This window comes from Struthio camelus, chromosome 2 (assembly GCF_040807025.1).
Source record: "Struthio camelus isolate bStrCam1 chromosome 2, bStrCam1.hap1, whole genome shotgun sequence".
Taxonomy (NCBI): Eukaryota; Metazoa; Chordata; class Aves; order Struthioniformes; family Struthionidae; genus Struthio; species Struthio camelus.
This window is the reverse complement of record NC_090943.1, coordinates 25,029,198-25,054,690: the sequence shown is the minus strand read 5'-3', so window position 1 is coordinate 25,054,690 and position 25,493 is coordinate 25,029,198. Positions and strand designations below refer to the sequence as shown.

The 25,493-nt window shown below is 35.0% G+C and overlaps 1 protein-coding gene and 1 long non-coding RNA gene across 4 annotated transcripts in view; one reads left to right on the top strand and one right to left on the bottom strand.

The window, feature by feature from the left end:
- LOC138066302 (uncharacterized) overlaps nucleotides 1–25,493 on the bottom strand; it is a 63,422-nt gene that overhangs the window by 24,569 nt on the left and 13,360 nt on the right. The gene's annotated exons all lie outside the window — the stretch shown is intronic.
- The window catches only part of LOC104144104 (ATP-dependent translocase ABCB1), a 65,591-nt gene that overhangs the window by 39,426 nt on the left and 672 nt on the right, over nucleotides 1–25,493 (top strand). For all 3 annotated transcript variants that reach the window (XM_068934708.1, XM_009674905.2, XM_068934709.1), the window contains 18 exons: nucleotides 297–410; nucleotides 1,742–1,852; nucleotides 4,375–4,500; nucleotides 4,678–4,881; nucleotides 5,290–5,460; nucleotides 6,911–7,072; nucleotides 8,378–8,560; nucleotides 9,372–9,518; nucleotides 9,824–9,928; nucleotides 11,901–11,978; nucleotides 13,311–13,394; nucleotides 14,406–14,609; nucleotides 15,726–15,826; nucleotides 17,630–17,770; nucleotides 19,496–19,652; nucleotides 20,097–20,294; nucleotides 22,580–22,786; nucleotides 24,433–24,579. In XM_068934708.1, the coding sequence (XP_068790809.1) occupies nucleotides 297–410; nucleotides 1,742–1,852; nucleotides 4,375–4,500; nucleotides 4,678–4,881; nucleotides 5,290–5,460; nucleotides 6,911–7,072; nucleotides 8,378–8,560; nucleotides 9,372–9,518; nucleotides 9,824–9,928; nucleotides 11,901–11,978; nucleotides 13,311–13,394; nucleotides 14,406–14,609; nucleotides 15,726–15,826; nucleotides 17,630–17,770; nucleotides 19,496–19,652; nucleotides 20,097–20,294; nucleotides 22,580–22,786; nucleotides 24,433–24,579 (2,640 nt within the window). The remainder of the gene's footprint in view (nucleotides 1–296; nucleotides 411–1,741; nucleotides 1,853–4,374; nucleotides 4,501–4,677; nucleotides 4,882–5,289; nucleotides 5,461–6,910; nucleotides 7,073–8,377; nucleotides 8,561–9,371; nucleotides 9,519–9,823; nucleotides 9,929–11,900; nucleotides 11,979–13,310; nucleotides 13,395–14,405; nucleotides 14,610–15,725; nucleotides 15,827–17,629; nucleotides 17,771–19,495; nucleotides 19,653–20,096; nucleotides 20,295–22,579; nucleotides 22,787–24,432; nucleotides 24,580–25,493) is intronic.

The following is a 25,493-nucleotide window of genomic DNA, read 5'->3' as shown; positions in this document are numbered from 1 at the left end:
TTTCTGGGGAGAGATTTTGGAGATTCTGTTCTCAGTCACTTTTTCATCCTTAGCAATCTCTTTGCAACATCAACATGTGCAGGTATATTGCACAGGAACACAGTTATTATAGGATTCTTATTAGGGGAAGCCCTTTTCTTCTTAATGTTATTGTTTTTTTCATTTCTTCAAGTCTAGATTCTTTAAACTTCCGTAACGGCTGTAGAGCCTCTTGATCCAAAGTTATGTAATGTAAATAAATGTAATTCTTTGCTTAATTATGACTTGATAAATGTCATCATAAAAATTTCTTTCAGGTTTTTTTCTCTGTATTGATTGGAGCTTTCAGTATTGGACAGACTGCTCCAAGCATAGAGGCATTTGCTAATGCAAGGGGAGCTGCCTATGCAGTCTTTAATACCATAGACAATGTGAGTATATTTGCCCTGGCTCTCATTTCAAACCTCAGAGACCCTTCTTTTTATAGTGCAGGCACCATTTATGGATGTGAAATTAGCAAGAGTAAATAATGGTGAGTAAAATGAGATGTAATTCAAATACCTATCTGACAGGTTTTGAAAATTTTTTGAAATATCAACACGGAGAAAATAAAAGAATTTGTGCTACCATTAGTAAGAACCTCAATTCTGTATTTTCAAGGAGGCCTATGTAAGGCTGAAAGGAAAACCAACATCCTTAATCAGATTTCTGCAACAAAGGAGGAAAATTGATCCTTCCGATACTTAAGTTGTTGAGACTATTTCTGTTAAATTGTTAATAACATAAAAGGCTATCTTTACTGCTGTTTGTAGCAATTTACTGCAGTATTTGACTTCTAAATTTATCTGATCTTGACCATGCTGAAACAATTCATTTGTTTTCTTAGAGAGAAATATATATGGATACAAGCAGATAGTATATGTAATTATTCATCAGTTCCTCTTTGTCTCTTAGCATTACCAAATCTTGCTTCATCAAAGGTAACAGTACTGGAGCACTAGAACGTTTAGCATTGGAGATATCCTCTAATGTTTTTATTGTGAAAGGCATGTCTACAGTGCTATATAAAGATGTGATTACAGTTGATGCAGGTATACTAACGCAGATTTCAAAGATATTAGTGGCACCAGCAGCAGCGTGAGTGTTAGCAAATCTGTCAAACCCAACCTGGTATCTTGGATATGTACTTTAATTGCTAGGAGGTGCTGAAATTGAGGGTGCAGTGACTTTACTAGCTAATGAAACTAGCATGAATTTATCTGTATGAAATGCAATTACACATTTTGGATTGTTGTTAAGACATGCTCCAAGTTCTAGACTTACCCTGGATGGAAATAAAAATAATGGTCATTAAGAATTCTGTTTCTACTTAATGGCCATTTTTTTCTCACAAAAGTGGTTTCAGCAGAAAGGGCAAAGTTATAAATGAAAACGCAGTAATAGCTCATCAGAGATGATGTGTTCAGGTTAATCATCAGGCAGTGGAATGAATCTCAAATTGCTGTTAGCTGTGGGTACAGTCTTAATGTACTAAATTTGTACAAAAGCTTAAATGGAAAAACTATAAAAGTATTCTTGCATGTATAGTTAAGGAACACAGTAATGAAGCAGCAAAACATCATGCAATCTGCATTTTTTAAAAATGTCATCTGAATAAGTTTAAAGTATATTTCTACAGAATGATGGTGTGCTCAAGTACTTCTTTGTGAAAAAATATCATTAGAAAATAAGTTTGTGTGCATGCGTGTTTTATTTTGCACAGGAACCTCAAATTGACAGTTATTCAGAGGCAGGCTACAAACCAGACCATGTTAAAGGGAATTTGGAATTCCAAAATGTTTGCTTCAATTATCCAGCCAGACCGGATGTGAAGGTACTGTAAATGAAGTCGGTACATATTACAGTTAAATATGTGAATCATTTATTAAGAAAAAAAAATCATGTAAATAAAATTTGTTGAAAATTTAACAGTTTCGGGTTGATCCTATGGAAATTTCAGGTTGATCCTATCATATGAAAATACCTTGCACCGCTACAGTGATTTTACCTAAAGTTAATTTAATGCTAACTAAATATGTTAAGTCTTCTGAATGATTTACCCCCTGCTGTCAGTGTGGTTGTGCAGTAAAACTTAAAGGTGTAGGTTCTCATAATCTTTCTTTATAGGTCTAATGCAAGTGTTTGTATATGATAAGAAAAATAATGACATAGTCGATTTCAAATGTAGCTGCAAGGCAGCTCTGTTAATACTATATCAGTTAATAAAGCAAAGCCAGCAAGGATTTGTTATGTATAGAACACAAATTCTGCCTGGATAGAGAAAAAGTTTGGTCTCTTCAAGTACTCTCATAAAACCGGGGCTTCTTAATGCAATGGAAGTGGAAGAGACTTGAATGATTTCAGAAAATATGTTAATGAAGAGTATCTATGCAGTATGTAACTATTTCCTTCCCTACCTTGAAGGAAAATCGCTGATCTAGGTAAAGGAATCTTTCTTACTTTTGATAGGCAGAAAAGAAAGGCAGAGTTTTCTTTTTAAACCATTTTCGTCCTTTAAAAAAACTTCAGCTCATCCCTCTGTCAAGAAGGTGAATGACATGATTATGCTTGATTTTTCTCCCTGTAGTAATATAAGTGAAAGGATATCTATCAGTCTCTAGGTTTTGTCCTTTTCTAAGTTTATACATGTATGATATGAATAAAGAGATTTCTCCCTTCTGGTTTCAGAGATTATAATTTAGGAAGTTAAGGCTATAGCAAAAAGCTAGAAAGTAATTCATAACAAAAAGTAAAGACAAAAATGAGGAGGAGGTCAAATAACACATGGAATTTTAGTTCTGCCTATATTTAATCTGCCTGACTTTCAGGTTAACTCTTGTTTGCAACACGATTAAGAAGAACGTACAGCAAAGTACATGACAGGCATGATGAAGACTGCACTTCCTATCTCATTAGACAGGTTTATTTGCTGTCCATACTGTCTTCCATTTGCTTTAAGTGGTTAGAAACAGCCTACCTGGATTTGATTATGGATTTTATTTTGGTGAAAGAAAAAGGTTCTGATCAATAGTCCATTGTAATCAGTGATAATCCTTAACTTTTTAGATCAACCTCTATTGCTTTTTTATTTACATTTAAGTATGCTTGAGTTGCTACATGCAAAGTATATAGACTAAATGTTTTGTAGGACTGTGACAAAAAGGCTAGGTAAGGCTCTTTCATGTTCAACTATTATTACTCATGTTAGACTTTTTGTTTTATCTATAAATACTTTCACAAAATAGGATAAACTTAGTTATTTGTCTGCGCCTCTTGTTCCCAAACAGTGAGATATACCTCACTAGTGAAGCACACCAGTATTAATACTGAGGGTGAAGAGGCAATAGTGCTGAGAGTAGAAATGTAGGAAGGAGAAGATGATAACAAGGAGACAGTATGGGCGATGTATTGGGAAGTACAATGGATTGCGTAGGTACATAGCTTGCATATTCAGAAAAGAAAAGTTTAGCCCTGATGTGGGTGTGTTCAAGTCTGAGTAGTTTTTTGTAGCTTAGTCCTTCTAGAAGACTGATTAGCAAAAAAATAAACTTTTCACCATCTCAGTATACGTTTTCAACCACATTGGTTGTACAAAGTAGTAAAAGCTATATAGACTCCTATTTACCTGTTCCTCATATTGAGTAGAAATAAAACTACTGGAAGGTTATGTTCCCTTTCTCTATGGCAATATTTTCTTTCTAGTCAGATGAGCGGGTTAAGCAGAAAGGTGGGCAAATTTGAGTCAGCATGGCATTGGGATGCTAATAATGTGTCTGTTGTCTAGCCTCACTATACAGCCCAATACAGGTTATTTTCTTGAAAATAAAACAAAGGAGCAATTGCAAGGCACCAAAGAGCTATATTCGCCCTTTGTAAGAATCCCAAGGAAAGAAAAACTTCGTACTTTCTATTGCTGTGAAATGCTATATTTTATGGTTACTAGTACAAAAAAGGTGTCTACTGTTCAACACAATTTCACAGCTACAGAGAAGGCCCACCAGCCATTCCAGTCTGCAGGGGAAAAATCTCGAGTATATTCTGTCACTTCTAAGTGTGAGTTCTACTGTATAATAACTTTCCTCTATTTTCTATGGTGCTTTCCAGAAAAAGGTGATAGTACAAAAATACTGCATCATAGTATTATTATATTATTCTTAATTTTGTGTAGTTATAACGTTATGTTATTTTGTCGTATGAACTGGTTCACAATAGGGGTAATTGTGAAATGTGTTATGTATTGCTGCTAGACCAATTCTGATGCAAACGTGAAGAAAATTTCACTCAAGTCATTAGAGTTCTCCTAAATTTAAGCTCACATTTTTAGACATTATGTTTTTTCTATCATATTCCATGAAGGTCCTGAAAGGCTTGAATCTCAAGGTTAACTGTGGCCAGACAGTAGCCCTCGTTGGTGGCAGCGGCTGCGGGAAAAGTACAACTGTTCAGCTCATCCAGAGATTTTATGACCCCAAGGAAGGCGTGGTAAGATAGCTCAAGTGAGATGACCGCTGTGTACGTCACCGTTGTTTGAAGCGTAGCTCTGGCCTCTTTGCCCTTGTTCAAACGTCTGCCCTAAAACGGCATAGGCCAACCTGGGGGAGCCAGGTGCCTTGGCCAAAACACTCGGTGAGCTCTTTTCCTCTGCATCCCTTTGTTTAGATTACCATTGATGGGCAGGATATTAAGACCCTCAACGTCAGATATCTGCGGGAGATTATCGGTGTGGTGAATCAGGAGCCCGTGCTGTTTGCTACTACTATTGCAGAAAATATTCGTTATGGCCGTGAGGACGTCACCATGGAAGAGATTGAAAAAGCTACCAAGGAAGCTAATGCTTACGACTTCATCATGAAGCTACCCAATGTAAGCAGACCCGCTGTCTTGGTGAAGTAGTTTCTCTCGAGTAAGCCTGCTCTTGCCAGAGAGTGCCTTAGAAGGGCTCTTCCTAGCGCAGAAGACAGAAGAAGCTCTCCCTGGAGCTGTGACTACAGAGAGCTTTCTCATAACTTTTGTGAGAGCAGAGTTAATGTCAACTCTTTCAGCCCTGGTTGGATGAGCGTTTCGGGAGTGTGCGAAATGCTAGAACTCTAGGGGCAGGAAGACTGAGGAAGGCATATTCAAATGAGTGTTTACCCTGTAGTGTTTTAGAAAAGGGCAAGGATTCTGCCGGTGCTACTGAAGGCACACACGTGGCCTTTTTTATGCTGCCTTTCATTGGCAAAAGGACTGTGCCGTGGAGTGTTCTGGAAGCGCGTTGTTGTTGTCTTGCAGAAGTTTGAAACCATGGTTGGAGAAAGAGGGGCACAGCTGAGCGGAGGCCAGAAGCAGAGAATAGCAATTGCCCGTGCTCTGGTTCGCAATCCTAAAATCCTTCTGCTTGATGAGGCAACATCAGCTTTGGATACTGAAAGTGAATCAGTTGTGCAGGCAGCCCTGGACAAGGTCAGTATCGCTCTGAAAGGAAGTATGTGAGCAGGAGCCCATTGTTCACTCTTTTCAGACATGTATTTAAAGAGTTGCAAGAAATAGAAATCCTTAAAAAGCATAAAGTAAGCTTGAATTTGGGAAATGTTTTCTGTTAGTAAAGATAGGTGTATTTTTTGAGATCTTGCAGGTATTACAAGGAAGAATCTTGTTTCAAGTGGAGATATAGCATTTTATGTGTTATTAATCTTAACTCAAGTTTTCTTGGCATAAATGCCATCCCCACAATACACTCTCTTACAGATGTTCACATTCTTGTCATTCTCCTAGTTGATTAACTTGTGTTGAAACCTGACAGACAGGATAAGAGCTACCAGGACATCGTAAGTGATTGTAGCAGTAACCTGTTTCTTTACCTGCAGGAAACACTTCAAGGAAACATTTTCTTCTGTCAGTATGAATGCCTCTAGGTGCTCATTCTCTTCTCAGTGTAGAGACCATTACAGGAACAGCTGATCCCTGATAAAACTCAGGAGTTAAAACAAAATTTCTGTGTATTCATATTGTGTCAGTACCCCAAATGCTATTCTGAATTTACCCAATCAGGCTGTCTTCCAACTGGAGTGCTATAATGCTTCCTGCATATGACTTCAGGAATAACAGTGTTGGGTAAAGACAGACAGTTTGAGGAGAATTTATTAATGGAAATATATTTAAAGAAGAATATAGTCACTTGTCCAGCTTTTCTTTGTGCCATTATCTTATAAATTGGGATCTTCATAAACCTTTGCAGAAGTCCTAGGGAAGATGGACTCCATCACGTGCCCTCAGAATTCCACTTCTTGTGATCATTAATCTGATTATTTAAGCTATAAGTTCCTTGGTCATTTTCATACAGGTTGGTTATGAAAAGGGCCATATTTGATGTATGATACATGATAGCCATATAAACATCCAAAATGGTAGCTAATTAAAATGCATTTTGTATGAAATTTTAGGGAATTTTATTTTCTGTGAAGCTATTTGAATGGGCAGTGAATTAGAGCTTTAAACACTGAACTCTTTTTGAAAGCCAGTGTAAAACACTTTCAATAACGCTTCTAAATATATTTCCTTGATTACTTGAATATAAACTAACCACAGATTTTAAGGTTTAAATATAAGACCACAGCTTTAAATATAAAAATGTGTAAGGTTTTTAAATTTGCAATGTTGAGACAATTTTTTAAAATACTTATGAGCAAAATCTGATTTTTTTGTTCCACAGCAAAAGATTATCTTTAATATCTCTATTCAAGCTAAAAATTATATTCATGTTTTAAGGTACTCATTAAAATCTACTTTTAAAATTCTTTTGGAACATATTGTTTCTCTATGGACAATTTTAGTGTTTCCATTTTTCTAATATGAAGATGAAAAAATTTTGAATATACTTAGAGATATTAATATAAAAGTTTGTTATTTTTAGGCAAGAGAAGGACGCACCACGATTGTCGTAGCTCATCGACTGTCAACAGTCCGAAATGCTGATTGTATAGCTGTGTTTGAAGGTGGAATTGTCACAGAACAAGGGAATCATATTGAATTGATGGAAAGAAAGGGAATCTACTACAAACTTGTTAACATGCAGGTAGTTTTTCCTGCAAGCTGTTTCCTGATATTCCCTGTTAAAGGATTATTTTATATTCTCTTTTTAGGCAGGTATGGGGGCAAGTAATGTAGAGCAGCTAACATACAATAGTTTGCTAGTCCATTGCATGTTCTTAGCCTGTGATACATGCAAGGTAAAATATGGTTGTTAATACCAGAGGAATAGGGCATGCATATTTACTTATTTGATTCTAATTCTTCATGCTGAGGTTCTTTCAAAGAAAAAATGTCGAGGGAGGAGTGGGGGAAAAAAAAAACATGTTGTGCTGAGTGTAAAAAGCTATATTTTAAGCTATGTAGCCAGAAACAAAGAGATCATAAGTTAAAAATCAGATGAGAGTATCAGAAACATACTTGTTATTAAGGGAAGAACAAAACACTTTGGTACATCCCAATGTCACATGTGACAGGCTGAGTTTCACTGTGGCTTTCTATATAACTGATGTTTTACTGCATGGTCAGCGTGCCCATTAAAAAAATTGAAAGATATCTCAGTATGTTAGAATGACAAGAGTAAACTGGGCCAATTCAAAATGTTCTATATAAAATAACAATGAGGATTTATTTAGTCACCTTCAGAGTAAGCTTGTATTCATGTAAACATGGTGACTGAAAAAATTAGGAAATGTAAAATAGAAAACAAAGTGATTTTTCTTAATCATTTAAAAAATACTAAGAAATAACAAAAATTTTCTGAGAAAAAAGAAACACTAACGGAATGTGGCTTTGAATCCAATTACTATTAAAGTCCTCAGTGGTGGGTAGGTATTTATTTATTCTGCCAAAGAGACAGGCGAAGCTACCACCAAAAGTAGAGCTCTTCTTCTGACTGTTCTGATTTTTTTAATTAAAATCTTTTTGACCTGCTACATCCTAAACTTCCCTGTTACATTTTAAATCAAGAATTGTAAGAGAACTCTACACTGAAAAGGAGAGTCATTTTCCTCACTTTATGAGGACTTATTCATACAGATCCCAGATGAGTACAAATCATTCGTACTCAATTTAAATCTCTGTTAGGAGTTAATTCAAACAAAAAGGCAGCTATTTCCACCCCTGCCTCCTCATTTTTTCTTGGGAGTGAGTGTATATCAATCAAGTTCTGAAGGTATAGATCTAGTGAAATATAGTAATTTTAACTTTATAGTATCATATTCTGTTCTACCTATATCTATTTCCACTGAATTGTGATTTTGGTTACGTTTACATTGATTTTCTTATAATTTTGAACATTCACTTAATATATGCATAATTTATCTTAATGTCATGTTTTTCCCCATTTTAGACAATAGGAACTGACGTTCAATCATCAGAAAAAGATGAAAGTGTACTTAGTGTCAAAAAAAGTGGGTCTGAACCAGAATTGCAAGAATCCTTAATGAAAGGATTGAGAAGACGATCAACTCGGAGAAGCTTTAAAAAGCCAGGAACAGAGAATGATGATTCTGATGTGAAAACTGATCTGCCGGTAAGTACCTTTGCAAGCTCTTAATGGACTTTGATATCTTTCAACAAAGTGCATTGAAATGCAATTTATTCTCCTGCTTTAAAATGTACAAGAAGAAAAAGGCATTTGATATAGGGGTAAAATTTGACAATTTTCTGATTCTAAATAGCTTTTGATTTGATAATATTCATAAGTTGCTTCATTATCCTATGTGAGCTGTTATACAATTAAAATAGGACATTTTTAGCCTGTAACTGCGATAAATTTATTTTTCAAAGTAAATTTAAATTTGTTATAAAAATATGCATTAGTGTATTTGAATACCATAAAGACATAGTCTATATAAGTTAAATATTCATTTTTGAATCAGAACCAAAATGTGTGGCCCAACATAGAACTCTTGCAACAAACCTGGGATATCGGATGAGTGCATTAACACTTGCAGGAAATACTAAGCCATCTGTTGTTATTAATTGTTCAATGAACAATTACTTGAAATAACAATCTAGTTGTGGATTACACACGCCAATATGTTCAGAATGAATAATTCAGTCACCATTAAACAATACCAAGAGCACTGGTCAATGTATATCATGTGAATTAAGCTCAAATGAGATGACAAGAACTATAGATATGTTCTAGTAGCTTGCTTTCTTTCTTGTATTAAAATTATAAATAGAAACATGCAGTTAGTTAATCATTTGTGTTATTAAAAAGTATATATTTTGGCTTTCCCTAAATGGATCCTGGGAATAGGCGATGGACTATTAATCTCCCGTTTTTCTCCATAGATTTATTATATATTTATCCTAACAAAATTCCTATTTTTTAGGACAGTGAATTACCTCCGGCTTCATTTCTGAAAATTATGAAGTTGAACAAAACCGAATGGCCATACTTTGTAGTTGGCACTTTATGTGCAATTATCAATGGGGCTTTACAACCTGCATTTTCAATCATATTTTCAGAAATTATAGGGGTAAGTGTGAATAAAGTATATAACAAGGTATATAATCTGTGAAATTCGTTTACAATAAAACTGAATCTTAAAACAGTTCCTGCATTAGGAAGCTGAGGAATGGATTAGATAAATCTACAGAACAACAAGATTTACAAAACTGTGAAAATGAATCTTTTTACAACCTGAAATTTGCTTTTTATACCTATAATCATGTGTAACATTGACATGTAAATGATTGCCAAACTGACTTACTGAGAAGTATGGGAGTATTTTAGATTATTAGCTGATTTTTAAAAATTCATGTTTAAAATATTGTTTTATAGATTTTTTCAGAAACTGACAAGGCCACTATAAGAGAAAAGAGCAACTTATATTCACTGCTGTTTTTAGCACTTGGGATCGTTTCATTTTTTACTTTCTTTTTTCAGGTATGTTCTATTATTTTAGCTTTATTATAGTTGTTCATGATGTTTTAGAAACTAGATCTCAGATATACTAAAAATTTTCTTAATAAATGCCTCCAACTCAAACCGGAATCCTCATATGCTGTTCTAGGTGTGCTTCAGGCTGAACTGTGAATCTTTTCTGACCTACAGCTTCTCACATTCCAGACACCTTCTAACATATTCCAGCCTCTTCACTTCTGAACTCCCCCTCTTCTTCACCAAAAACATCTCAGCACACAAGTCTGGAATCTCTAACTCTTTTTTCCATTATCACCTAACCTCCAACCATTCCTGTCTATACCCTATCCCGCTCCTTACTCCCCCCACCACAAGTCCTCCTATTTGAACCTATGAGTAAGTACAAGTCCACCAACTCTTCCTATCTTCATCCTCCAATTTTTTATCCACCTATCCCCTCCCCATTACAAGTCTTATCCTGTATGAGCCCCCAGACCAGTTCAAGTGATACCCATCATGCTGATACTTATCTCTTCCTGTCAGATAATAAAATTTGGATGCTAATACCGCATCTCCGTTCTCACTGATTCCTGTAGCCATCTGAACTTATCCTTTCACATCCACTACTTATTCCCAGCCAGTAAAAATAGTATTTTAACTCTGCCCTAATTCTTATACAGGCATCTAACTGCTACAGCAGTGCCACAATGAAGAAAGTAGTATATTACACAAGTGCAAATTAGATATTTGGTAAAATTTGGCATTTAAATATTTTTATATAATCCGGTTTATAATCTCTGAATATTGTATACCTTTATTCATTAAATGAGTCCACACACTGTAAGAATGAAGCAAACCTAAAACACAGCAGCACGGACATGCAACAATCTCTTGCAAAAAACACCTGTTTTGTTTGCCTCATTACACATGAATGCAGAATGACCTTGAGTCATGCAGAATGACTGAGCTGTGGATGCATATGATGGGTTTGCTCAGCTTATAAAAGTGCAGATAAAGTTTTAAATTAGCGTATGAATGGGAAGAGTTCACTGAGATATGACACCCCCAACTTAATGAGCATGAAGAAATACAAGAACATGGATTTCACAATCTGTTTATATACTGCCCATTCTAAGGTGTTTGAATTGTGTGAATTAAAAAAAAATCACAATTACAGAGATTTATTGACAGTATATCAGCCCAACAATGCCAATGATCAAAGTTAACAGAAAAATATTTGTTCATTGGAATGTGCCATAACAGTTTCTCTTAATATCACATATTAGAGTTTCATTTGTGTTTTATATTTCACGGGCATACAATTTCTCAAATGTAGATTCTGAAGTATTAATGCCTGTAATCACAAAAAGGTGGTAATGAGCTAAACAAAGCAAATTTAATGTCGTACCAAAAGTGTAGGATGAATGTGTCTTCACAAAATTTTAATCAACACATTCCTTTTTTTATTTTGTTAATGATTCATGTATCTGGCTAAAAGTGCTTTTGGTTTATTATAAAACATTACTCTGTATTGTTACTGATAGCTTTCTCATGTTGTATTCAGATTCCAGGGAAGAAATCATAGTTCCACTGGAGTCAGTGGGAAATCTGCCTTTGACTTCAGTGAGCTTAGATTTCCTCATGAAGCTTTTAACCTAAAAATGACCTGTTTAAATTTGACTTAGGTCGGCTCTGATTAAAAATGCAGTCGAAGGGTTCATTAGCGATCCTTTTCTAGAAGCATGCTGGTGAGGTAGTGCTGGGAAATATTGCTGTGCCCTGTATATTTTATTCAGAAATGTAAAATTTCAATGCCTATGTTGTGAATCTACTGCATTTTGTGAATATTAAACCTGTTTTTACGTTTGTTTTCTGTGATGATGACTACAATATTTTATATTTTGACATTGTAGAGACAGTGCATCTAAAAAATATTTATTGACTAAATACAAAACAATGTAATAGCATGGTAAGCATTGTACTTCTTTTTAAATAGGGTTTCACATTTGGTAAAGCTGGAGAAATTCTCACAATGAGACTTCGATTCATGGCATTTAAAGCAATGCTTAGACAGGTAATTATTTTTCGAACTCTGGAAAGCAAAATATTTTTTATCTTTGTTTGTTTAGATATCATGAAATACCTATATTCTATGCTATTCTACTTGCTCTACAAAGAATATTCTTTAAATCAGTTTAGAAACCATTTTAGCTAGTTGCAGGGGGTTAAGTAAAGTATTAGTAGACAAAGATACTTTATACACAGTCCTTGTAAGGCCTTAGATTTACAGCCAAGTTACCATTGTTTAACAAATTGATGTACAACAGCTGAATCCTATTTCATGCTTATTTGTCTGATTTTCTTCCTTGGTGCCCCTTCTCCTGCAAAGAAATGCAATGCAGTGCAGCTTACTATATAATTGTTATTTCAAATCTCTGATCTAAATTGTAATAGGATAATCTTTTTATTTTTTGTCTCTTTCAAAGAGTTCCCAAATGCATAATCATCATTTGTTAATGCAGTAGTAAGATTGTATACTTAAATGTAAAGGCACTTTCAGAGAATTTTAAAAAATACAAATCTTTATAGTAATTTTAAGTAATTCATGTAGTTACATAAATGGGCCCCGTTATTGCATGGTTTCAGGATCAGCGTTTCTGATTTTTCACATATGTGATGTAATGTTTCTGCTTTCTTATGTTTTGCATGTAATGCCACATGCAGACACAGAATTTTGTTCATGTAAACATGAGTATTTGTGGTGTGAACTGACAGCTATCATATTCTGAAAAACTATGAACTACAGACCAGCATCACTGAAAGCCTAATGAAAGAGAAGTACTATAATTTGTTCTTGAGGTCCCAAAGGCCTGTACTACATCACTAGGTCTTCATATGGTGAATATTACATGTTACAATTTAAATCGGATATTTTGTCACATGTTGAATAAGGATAAACTGTGTAGCTGACCCAAAAATGACTTCATCTGATAGAGTAGAGCACTGTTAAAAATGAGGCCAGATTTTTTGATCTTGTCTCATAGCTTCCAAATGAGTCTGTTCAATCTGAGGAGAAACAAAGCAGTAAGTCAGGAGTTTTCACCCTGAAAATGCTTTACAATTAATTCTTCCCTCGACAGCTTTGCAATTACAAAGCAATGTGACTTATGAGTCATTTCCTCCAAGAAGGTACAGTTTCGACAGCTGTGGGAGAGGGTAAATTTTGGTTCTGGGACATATTCATTGTGCGATTAAGGAATTATGCTTAATTTAATATGCAGAACGGACACATTGACTTCTAACATTGAACTTAGTTATATTATGTAGACCCCAGTCCTATTTTAAGACATATATAAAGTAGATGGAAGACTGGTCCCAAGAAAAATGTTTCTGTTTCTTGTTGTAGGATATGGGATGGTTTGATGATACTAGAAATAGCACAGGAGCATTAACTGCAAGACTTGCTAACGATGCCTCACAAGTGAAAGGAGTGAGTAACATTTTTGTATAGGCCTTTTTCATATTTGGGTTAATATATAGTAGAGTTAGAACTTGGGCTTGACTGGTTAAAGGGGAGTCTTGACTTTGACAACAACTAAAAGTTTACCATTGCTGGTAAAATGATAGCTGATATAGCATGCACTGATGTATTTTATAACAGTGATAAAGGATATTGCCTGGTAAAATAGAGTAATCTTCTTTTAAGATTGTTGCTATGTTGTGCTGCAACCTTTATTATTGAAAAATAAATAAATCAGAAATCTGTTTATCCAAGAAGTTTGTTCAGAGATATCTTGTTTACCCAAAGATATGCATCTGAACTTGATTGTTCAGTTTGTGACTTTCTTCTATTTTCCTTCCCATTATACAGATTCCTTATATGAAAAAAATTAAATATAGTGCCAACAGGCTTCCTTTTCCTTCTTACTTTTTTGGAGATCCTTTACAAGTAATTTGTGGACGTCAAGGGGTCTGTAATACTAAGCTAAAGAGCACTGAATATGCCTGTATGTTAAAGCTATAAGAGTGTCTAGCTTCAGTACTACACAAACTTGTGCTTTATTTTTCTGAAGTGAGGAGTTCTATGACGTCTTTAGTTTTACTTAATCAATTTAAGTTAAAAAATTTAATTTTCATGTGCATTGAGTTCTGTGTAGTTCATAGAAGCTAGTTGCATGATCTATGAAATGTGACAGATTCTAATGTTAAGCTGTAAATGTAAACATCTAATATACTTAAAGTCTGCTTAGCATTATGAGCAGCATTTATAAATCACAAATGGAATTGTGAGTAATCTGAAAATATACGGAGAAAAATTAAGTGTGATCCAGACTTTTGTTTAAGAATAGCTGAAGAACTCCCACTTTGAAATAAAGCAAAAAGGGGTTAAGACTGTATAAATATTTTTTGGAGAACTAGGAATAGTGTAGATGGAAATGCTTTCCTAATCTAACATGCACTTTCTTTAGTAAAAACTGTCTTTTTTTTCTCCCCTCCCAAGGCAACTGGTGTCAGACTGGCATTAATTGCCCAAAACATAGCTAACCTTGGGACTGGAATTATTATATCACTAATTTATGGCTGGCAGCTGACCTTATTACTTTTAGCTGTTGTGCCAATCATCGCTGTGGCAGGAATGATTGAAATGAAGATGCTGGCTGGACACGCTAAGAAAGATAAAAAGGAGCTGGAACTTGCAGGAAAGGTGAGTCTGGAGAATTTTGTCTGTTTCTGTGTAATATATACAGTAATGTTTGCCAGGGCATTGATAATAGACATGTTACTTCCAAGTATAGTTTATGCCATAAAATATTACTTTCAAAGATAGCCAAACTCTCTGCATTTACCTTGTGCTTGAAGAATTCTTAGCACATCTTCCTCCTTCCTGTTCTGATCACCTCTCTGTTTTCCCTATTTTGCAGCCCCCTTAATTTTGACATTATCTTGTTTCTTTTTTGGGATCCTTTTTGGCATGTCATCTGTCTTATGCATATTGCAATGCTCTTTTTTCTTTTTTTTTTCTTTCATCTTATCAATGTTTGCAGGGATATATCCACTGGTTTCTGAATCTCTTTGCCATTTCTTATTTGTTGAGTGGAAAAGATGAGAACTGAAAAGCAAGAAAGCTAGGCTCTTGTTTAAAGGAGAAGTTAGATGAAGGCATTTAATGTTACTTCGTTCCAAAATCCTTTTGTGACAGGACAACTATTTCATCACTTCCCAAGTATTACTTTCTTAGAGGTAAAACTTTTCTGAACTCCCTTCCTGTGTCCTACTGAAAAAGCTGCTGAGAAGAGAGTCATTTATCTAAGGGCATGCACATAAGCAATAGTATTAATCTTCAGATTAAGACACCTAAATTTAGTTTTGAGTATCTGCATCTCTGATGTCGGAACACCTATAGGTGGGTAACTGAGTTAAGCCTTTTACCATTCTAGTCGAGATCCTGGATAATGAAACTTTTAAGTGGGCATTTAGTGGCTGGCGAGCTGAATTGCTTTCTAGGTTCTGTTGAACAGAACTCCCTTAACTTAATGGTAGCATAGACACCTAAATTTGTGTGTCTTAATGTGGCTCTGAGTCCCCTCATTAACTCCCATTTATTAAATTGTTTCTATTTTCCTCCCTTTACTTCTGTGGATAAAGCTGCACAAAAACATTTCTGTCCCTCCAAGCTAACTGGAAGTTTGGCATAATGATCTTTCCATGGGCTTTTTCATATAAGCGAAAAGATACATTTCCTTTCCTTTCGACTAACTATTTTTCCTGTATGTTTTGATTTTTGATAGTTTTGATTAAAGTATTTCTGTTTCAATTGCAGATTGCCACAGAAGCCATAGAAAATATTCGAACTGTTGTAAGTTTGACCCGAGAAAGAAAATTTGAGTTCATGTATGGAGAACATCTGCAGATACCATACAGGTATAGTAAAATAACTAAAGAAATAAAATCCATGTTTTAATTTTAGAACAAATTGCAGACATTTACTTGGACTAACATGAATTTATTTTTTGTTCATGTGTATTGCTTTCATTACTTTTGAAGTAAGAATACATTAAAGATTTTTTTATATCTTTTTATTAACCGAGGTAACCACCAGGAAGAACTGTATGTTTTGTTCTTTGTTTTAATTAATTTTCTGTGGTAATATTAGTGTCTTTTATTGCAATATCACCCGCTTTCAAAAAATCTTGGTTTTGAGTTTTGGAAGTCATCTAATCTAACCTCCCAGCTGAAATATTTAGGTTTAATTAAAAACTGTTTTATGTAAATTGAATATTTCATTAACCTTTTTTTGAAAGCATGGCTAGGACTGAAAACATTTGAATAATTACTTATTGCTTTGTGACTACCACAAAAGAAAATTGCTTGGACTAAATCAAAAGGAAAAAATCTTAAAATGAAAACCGAAAATGTTGCTGTCAAATTTGTTTTTGTTTCAGAATGAAAAATTTCATTTTCAGACTTTCATGAGAAAAGTAAAGGAAGTGACAGCATATGTACACAAATATGGGAGACAGACAAGAAAAGGTGCTGCCAATACATCCACTGTAATAATTAGCGATTAGAGCCCAGTGCAGGATATAAGAGATACTAGTTTAATTTCTTTCTCGGGTTACTCAGATTTGAGCACATACCTCACGACTTTCAGCACAGTACCTAACCATTCTTAGGGTTGTCATTGGAGGAATTGCTCTCAGGCTTTCATATTAATGTTGTTCCAGTAGAAATAAAGTATTTATTTTTCCTATGGGACAATTTGTCATGTGGGAGATGGGACACGTTTTTTTGACTTAATGTCTCAGTGCATCTTTAACCACTGAGTAGGCAAAGCATTTATATTTTATAAAAATTGAACTTAGATCTTCTGCTATCCTGGATTAATGCACAAATTGGCTATATAAAAGAGAAGGGACAGCAGCCTCTTTATCAAAAAGGCATATTTGTGAATCTGGATTCTGTTTTTCCCCAAAAGGAACCATACAATGGCGACTTAATAACATCAATATAATTGAAATCTCTATCAGTATAGTTAAAATATTTTCTTTCTTTTTTTCTGATAAAATTCATATTAGCAGAAATTTCTCTCTACTCTGCTTTTAGTTATATACATAGTTTTATCATCCAAGATCTCATTTACGCAACATACATGCAGGCTAAATCTTACCCAGGAGAAGAATTTTGGCTGATGAACTTTGAAAGAAACAGATTCCCAACTGTATAATACTGACCTGTTGAACATCTTTGTTATTTGGGTAACAAGTAAAGAAGAAGAGACAAAGAAAATTTTCTGTGGTTGAAAGCACTTCTGCTTACATAAAGAACCAAGACTTCTTTTTTTCCCCTTCTTATGTGATGCAGTAATATAATTTTGATGATATTGTTTAAGTCTTAAAAGTTGTAATCATGGACTCAACCGTAAAATATTTTAACACTCAAACTGTGAGGTGCTAAGACAATAGACATAGTAGGTAAGGTGCCACATTTTCCTGTCTCCATGTTCCAGTCTGTTCTTAGAAGTAAGCAGAATTCTGGAAACAAACAAACAAAAACTTTTTCTCTTAGACACAGTCTAAGGAGATAAGTACTTTAACTTACACAATCCCTTAAGATGAGTACTTCCCATTTATCACAGCAGCATCTGAAGTGAATTAACTGCTTTTGACTTAAAAAGATTTAAGTATGATTACTCATTCATACAAAAATATGCATTCTTCTTTGCAGAAATTCTGTGAAGAAGGCACATATATTTGGTCTTTGTTTTGCCCTTTCACAAGCAATGATGTTCTTTACCTATGCTGGCTGTTTCCGGTTTGGTGCCTATCTCGTGGTAAATGGATTCATGGTTTACAAAAGCGTGTTTTTGTAAGTATCTCTTTGTTTATTCTCGCCTTATTGTTCGTGTAGCTTGAAGAGGTCTGCTGTATTTTCTAAAAGAAAACATAGTTGTACCTGTTACTGGAGCATAATGATATTGTAAAGAAATCTTTTCAGAATAGTTTATCAGTGGCTTTGTTATTTCTAGGGCAGTTTAATCCATCAAAATTTGAAATCTGTTATAAAATACACATTAAATAACTGCAGAGTAATGTTCTATTTTATAGGGTAGATGCTATGCACCGTAAGGGAAAGAAGGCTAGATTTTTGTAGATGATAGGGTTAATCAAACCAATTTTGTGTGGGGAAAAAAGAATGAACCATGAGTACAGGAACAATATACAGAGTGCTATACATACTCATAGTGAGGTATAGCATTTTACTTTTAATTTAGACAGATACTGCAGATAAAGTATTTCCAATTTGCAGTTCTCCTAGAGAGTGTGTCCACTACAGTCTGTAATTATACAAGGAATGTACAATTTCTTGTCTTTAAGGTCACTTTATTGGCTTTTAAGGACTGAAACTGTACAAAAATGAAAGGAGGGATTTTGAAGCTATGGCTTATCCTTAGCTTCTTACTTTTATATTTCGGTTTTATAATCGCTCTTTATCCAGTCAGTTACCATAGTACCTCAGAGCCCCTACGATAACCAACACCCGTTCCTCCAAGGTCCTATATAAACTCAGGAGAAAGATAATTTACAATGTAAGAGAAGAGGCAACAGCTCAATACAGGCCTATGGAAACAGGTATGAAAAAAATGAGATTCTACCAGTAGGAAAGCACTGATCTCAATACCTAAGAAAGGCCAATCATATCGATTTTGTTGTTGGCAAGCTGAGGAAAGATGGTGTTAGGTGGAATTTGTAGGATAACATTGAAATAGCTTTATAGATGTTAACAAACATAGAGAAGAACATAGAGAACATAGAGAACAAACATAGAGAAGAAAGAACTGGAGGCAGTCGAAACATAAAGCAGATTAATTTATATAGCTCTGAAGTTCATGTAAATTAATCTATTTCACTTTTTGCCTCAAAACAGTCAGAGGTCTCATACGGTCAGTTATCGTTTCTCGATGATGAGTAATCCTATGCTGTGTGGTAGTAATTAAGAGCTGAAGACAGCAGGTTCTCAAACCACTCTAATGCAGTCTGTAAAGGTACATCTACCATAAGAACGATAATAGTGTAGTTTTCAGCATAGATGGGTGGGGGTTTTTTTATTTTTTCTGTTTTGTGATTTTTTGGTGTTGAAAGCCCTTGATAATTTTTCGGTAGAGCGGTGATAGCAAATTAAACCTTTATTGTCACCTTGCTAGAGGATGGGGTTTTTTTGCTTTTCGTTAATGCCTGAAAAACGGATCACAAACTCCCAGGCCATCCATGGACCACTACCTTCCTAGCTCCATTTGAGATTTGATACAGTTAACTAGTATTAGTAATAAAAGAAATTAGTGTCAATAAGTAATGAAAACATTGAATTTTGACTGGAATCTTATCTCACTTCATTAAAAGGAGATAAAATTTAATTCTGGAAAAAATAAATAATTAAAACAGTAGTATGTGGTTAGTGCTTTACTGTCGTTAAATCTAGCCCTCTGTTTTTCCCAAATAAAATAAAAAGTTGACTGCAGCTCTGTTTCCATTGTCCTTTTCTCATTGTCTATTTATTAATTTTTTTCTTCTTCTTTTGTGGTCTCTTTTATAGAGTGTTTTCAGCTGTTGTATTTGGTGCAATGGCTCTAGGTCAAAGCAGCTCTTTTGCTCCAGATTATGCCAAAGCCAAGATATCAGCAGGTCATCTGTTCATGCTGTTTGAAAGAGTACCCTCAATAGACAGTTACAGTGAGGAAGGACTGAAGCCTGTAAGTAAGCACTGTTATGGGCAATTTTGTCTATTGACAATACAGGCAGAACTTTTGTCAGTTACTTCAGACTGCTGATTTTCCCTCTCCCTCAGGTTAGTTGCTTACCTCAATGTATTCTTGGCACTATCCAAATTACAACAAGAACCAAATACTCCATTGCAAGTTTACCAATTGTCCATGCTGTCTTAAGGTCTATTTATTTTGAAGGTCTGGTCATAAGTGAAAACTAGCAAAATTTTGAGCATCTTCAAAATATTTCAGTGCTGTAATTTAATTTTTATTGGTTTTACAAAGATTCACAGAGTTAAAAGACAACATTCCAGCAAATGCAAAGCCTGATTGATATCAGTAGATAAAAAAAGACTTCTGCAGTTCTATATGAATCATTTGTCATCTGTAAAATTGTCTTAAATTATTTAAATAACACTATTTCAATTATAGGAGAGATTTGGGGGAAACATAACGATCAAAGATGTGATGTTTAACTACCCAAACCGACCTGATGTCAAAGTTCTCCAAGGTTTGAATCTAAAAGTAGAAAAGGGACAAACTCTGGCTCTTGTCGGTAGCAGTGGCTGTGGAAAGAGTACTGTTGTTCAGCTGCTTGAGAGATTTTATGATCCACTCAGCGGAGAAATGGTAAGAGTTTTTTGTAAGAATATATCTGCACATTAAATAAGAATGTATTTATTTGGCATGATGAAACATGATAGATATTTCTAGTTTGGGGAGGGAGTTAAAAGATTTTTAATATTAACAACAACCAGTTAATTTTCAGCATTCTTTATATAAATATAGTGAAGTGAAACAATAAAAAAAGTTTTTTTGATTTCTCACATGGTTTTGAATTAATGAAACAAAATCTGTGTGGTGAAAATGTGCCTGATCTACAGCCTAATAATGACAGTGGAAAGACTGCATTGAATACAGAGCAAACTTCCTGATGTTTTAATAGTAGAAGCTTTCCAAAGGTTATTAAATATCCACATCTATGTCTGTATAGTGTAGTAATAGAATTTGGTATCTATGCTGTATCTTAAAGCAGTGAAGAATGCTGAAGAATATCATTTTATATTCCTTTTTAGTTAAGTGTCTTTCAGATCTACCCAGTTAGCAAAGTGATAGATGCTATGTAAGTATTTCTAATAGTTTAGATTTAAAATGTGGCTAGATTTGCCTGCACTACTTAATTTATTCATCTACTTTACAATACTTTTCTTTACATAATGGTATTGCTTACTGCCATTTTCTCTTCAATGTTAATGGGTTCAGAGATTTTATTTGAAGAAGAACCCCTGTATTGTGGAGAGACTTTGCAGGTCAGAGTTAGAAGGATTTCAGAACTTGTCTCTACAGAAGTGCTCACCAAAGATAAAGCAAAGTGACAGCATTAGTAACATAAGGCCTAGGTGTGATGGGCAAGATGTGTCTGAGAACAGAAATGTGCATACACCTCCAGTATGGAAAACTGATATGTAGAAAGAGGAAGCATAAAAAAATATGCTTAATTAAGTGCAACTTCATGGCCAATGTTTTTGAGCATGCAGCCACAAATTACCAGCAATGGTTGGCTGAAGGGGAGGAAAAAGCACAAGTCACTAGCACAGAAACCACAAAAGCAGCACACCAGTTCACGTGTTGAGTAGCACTGTAAACTGAGTGATGATACAAGCTTACGCTCAAAAGCTCTGCTGTTCACCACAGTGAGACTAGCGTTGTGCTAGTCTGGTAAAGAGAGTAACCATGCCAAAAAGTTGTGCTATCTGATATGGTGGATCCAGAATGCAAATGTTTCAATAATGTTCTAGCTTCATCAATGATTTTCACATCAGATGTGGAACAGAAAGCAGACCTTATAGCAGCCTGCAAATGCATTGGAATTCTAAGGAAAAGAGATGGCAAATACGTATCAGATAGTTGAAAGCAACTTTGTCTGCTTTCTAGCTTTTTCTTCCTCACATCTACAGATGTAGAAATGCTGCCACTGATTTCAGTGGACTTTGGATCATGTTCATTATGATCTTCTTCCTCTGAAAAAGAATTCTATTGACTTAAAGTAGGCTGCCTTAGCACAAACTACAGCATTGGTAGATTAATCACATGGATGTAGGCATGCTGTGAATGGGGAAGTTCTTCAATTACACCACTAGTCATATCACATGACACAGAGCCTTAACACTGCACTGCATGGTTCTAATGGAGGCGCAACAGCCTTCTTAATCTCCTGGTGTATTTGCATCCAGATTGATGTGAATGGTATATTTATGAAACTGATGTATCTAGAAAAAAAATATATTGTCTCTTATCTGGTAGGCAAGGATAACAACTCAGTAGCGAAATTGAGCAGAAATGTGAGTTATCAGTATAGAAAACTGGTTGCAAATGACATCGTAGAGAATCCAGAAGTAAATTTGTCTGTCATTAGACACTGCATCACAATTACATGTACGATTGGTGCTTGGTTTAGAAGTGTATGAATGAATGAACCCAACTCTTCTTTTATTTTAAAGGAATGTTAATGCCAGTCTGTTCTTTCAATGAGAACATGTATATAAAAGACATTTAAATAGATGAAAGGGTTTTTTTTTTCCATAGAAGAAAGGAATTTAAAGAATTTGGGCTTTTGTAAAGTTCTTTGAAATAGCCTCTGCATTATCCTACCTTCCAATGTCTTCAAAATCCTTGTGAAATCTTGTAACAAAGAAAAGAACTAAGGAAGCAGAAGGGAGTATCCTTGCTTTTATATCATAATCTTTAGAACATTTTGGAACTTTGGGAAGAAGGAGAGGAAGTGATTATGTGATATTCAACCTGGAATCTCTATGGAAAGAACTGCAATTGCACAACTTTTGGTATGAATTTGCAATAAGTCTCAAAGATAGATATGTCCATGTGATTGAAATTTAAAATATTTGCCTTCTCAGCTGTTTGATAACAAAAACACAAAGACACTAAATATCCAATGGCTTAGATCTCAAATCGGAATCGTTTCACAAGAACCAATGTTGTTTGACTGCACTATTGCTGAGAACATTGCTTATGGAGATAACAGTCGGGAGGTGCCACATGAGGAAATTGTTAGTGCGGCAATAAAAGCCAATATTCATTCCTTCATTGAATCTCTACCAAATGTAAGTTGTATCTTTTCTTTCCTACTCAAAACTGGGAGTGACCTACTGTGGCAGGGAAAAATTGTGCCATTTTTGAAACCCTAAGATATGACTAGACCTGGAAGAGTATATTTTTAAAGTCTTCCTTTTTTATTGTGTTTAGTATACTTTATTTTTATTCTGGGAGACTCCATTGGTTCTGCTCTGGGAGAGAAGAACATTTATGATTTCAGCGAAACAAATTACATACAGCTCACTGAAAGGTGAAAGTGTGTGTTTTTTTTTGTTTTTTAGGAGAGTTAGAAACTTTTTTTGTCAGCTCCTATTTATCATATTATTATTATCATATCCTTATTTATCGCAAGCTCCTTATTTAGCATATGTAGAAGATGAGGAGGATTCAGCTAGACTAACAAAAATTCCTAACGCAAATCAGATTGCTCATAGGCATTTCTTCCAGCTGTACTTAGTAAGAATTAAAATTTCTAGTATTTCTGTGATTCAGAAATGACCAGGTCTTTCATATATATCTGAACAAGACAAAATAATGTAAGAATGAAATTTCCGAGTCAGATCAGAGGTCTGCTTTGTGCAGAATCTTGTTCCGGGTGGTGACTAACAGGACACATCTATAGTAAAGTATACAAAAAGGCTAAAAATTTAATCATGTTTCCCCTAAATTCTCCTCTAACTTTGCTAATTCATTACTCAGGAACTTCCTAAGAAAGAAATCATGTTTTATTATTTAACAGTTCTGGACTGACTTTTCTTCTGTGAGTTCGACAAATTGGTTTTTAACCTATGTCAGCTTGTGATATCCACAACATCCTGAAGGAAGGAGTTTGCCAGCTTAATTGCATGTTGCTTATATGCAGCTTAACTTTAGGCTGTTTAGCTGCATTTTTGTGTTTCCTGGAAAACACAGATGTGAAGGTCCAAGAATTTTTGCATATCTCGTTCAGTTTCTAATGGCTGTTATCAAGAGATCTGCTGTTTCCAAAACTGTGTAAAGAAATAGTGCTATATAATGATGTCTCATAAAACTTGTGTGCTTTTTGCAACAAAATATATAGTAAGTGACAGGCTACTGTGGCCTACACATGAGTTTGTCCGGAGGCCTAACTGATCCCACTTAACTGAGGCACCTACATTAAAACCTAATTGCCCCAAGCTCTAATTATATACACACACACATACATGCATATATGTATGTGTGTATTAGTATATGGCCCTGATGCATCTTATGCTGATGCCTCTTATAAGTTGCTACTTTTTCTTCATGATGAACAAATGTGGACTAGAATAATTGATTAGGATACTAGTCTGTAGAATTTAAGCTCAGGGTTTGATACCCAGTGTTGCCATAGACTTGCACTGTGCCTCAGTGTCCCATCTCTTGATTGAGAATAATGTTGCTTTCCAGCCTTACAGGTGTTGTTGCTTGTAGGAGGGCATTGAGAGTTATGAAACACTTGATGCTACAAGGTCGTCTTTTAGAAAGATTTATAGGTTTGTGACTGCTAGCAATTCTGAACATCTGTCTTCAGAGAGCTATTTGTATGGAATATTCAGTTTATGGATTGCTAATGCTAGGGTCAATATGCTTAGATCCACTCCGGACTGATGTATTTGCATTCATCTTCTGAACTTAATATATTTATTTCTAGAAGTATAATACCCGTGTAGGAGACAAAGGAACCCAGCTCTCTGGTGGTCAGAAGCAACGTATTGCTATTGCCCGAGCTCTTGTACGTCAGCCCCAAATTCTGCTACTGGATGAAGCTACATCTGCCTTAGATACAGAAAGTGAAAAGGTAACTTGCTTGTGAGCAAAGAGTCTGGGATCTAAAACTGTGTTTGTTTATATGATATGAAAGACCTACTTCTCCTTCCCAAAAGAGCGTATCATTCTCTTCGTATGGCAGTAGGCTGACTGAAGTAGCAATGAAGAAGGTATTTCTATGTTTGGAATTCTTCAGGCTTCAACTGGAAAATTCTATCAGAATTGAACGAGGAGGAAGAAATATCAGAAACTGAACAGTCTGAGGATGCTGTCACAGAAATGACAGCTAATTTTTTTTTTCCTGGGAAATGGTCAAGTCTTGCTTTTGATAATTGTACTTATTTCTCATATTGCTTTTCAGTTCCTTCTATTTGTTCGTGGCTGGCATGCAAACGTTCAGGGAAAAAATTGCCAGAATGTACTGCTACATATTTCTTTTTTTATTCCCAAAGCTGAAATCTTGGTGTAACAGAAGCACAATTTGGCTGTAGAAAATCAACACGGGCGCTACAAATGCACTTATTGGGGAGGGGGAAATAGGACAACTTTAACCTGAAAAGCTCAAAATGTAGGGACTAGGCCTTGATCAATTCTAGGCATAAAATCCTAATGTTTGGTGAAAAAGTGCCCTTAAATACATTTCAGGATCCTGCTTTCTTAACTATGTGCCATTTAGATACAAGTATTTAATATCTTATTTTATTCTGTGTTAATAAACACAAGGAATAAAGAAAAGAAAGCTGAGATTCTTATTAATATTTTTCTGCCAGAGGTAGCTTTAAGAAAAGCATCGTTCGCAAGACTCGCTGTGAAATCAGTAGAACTGGTATGCTAGTAGCTGGCTCAAGACAACTGACTTAACTCTGATATGTGATTAAGCAATCACGGAAGGGATGTCTGGAGCTCTCTAGTCAAACCTCCTGTTCAAGCAAGAGTTAACACTGA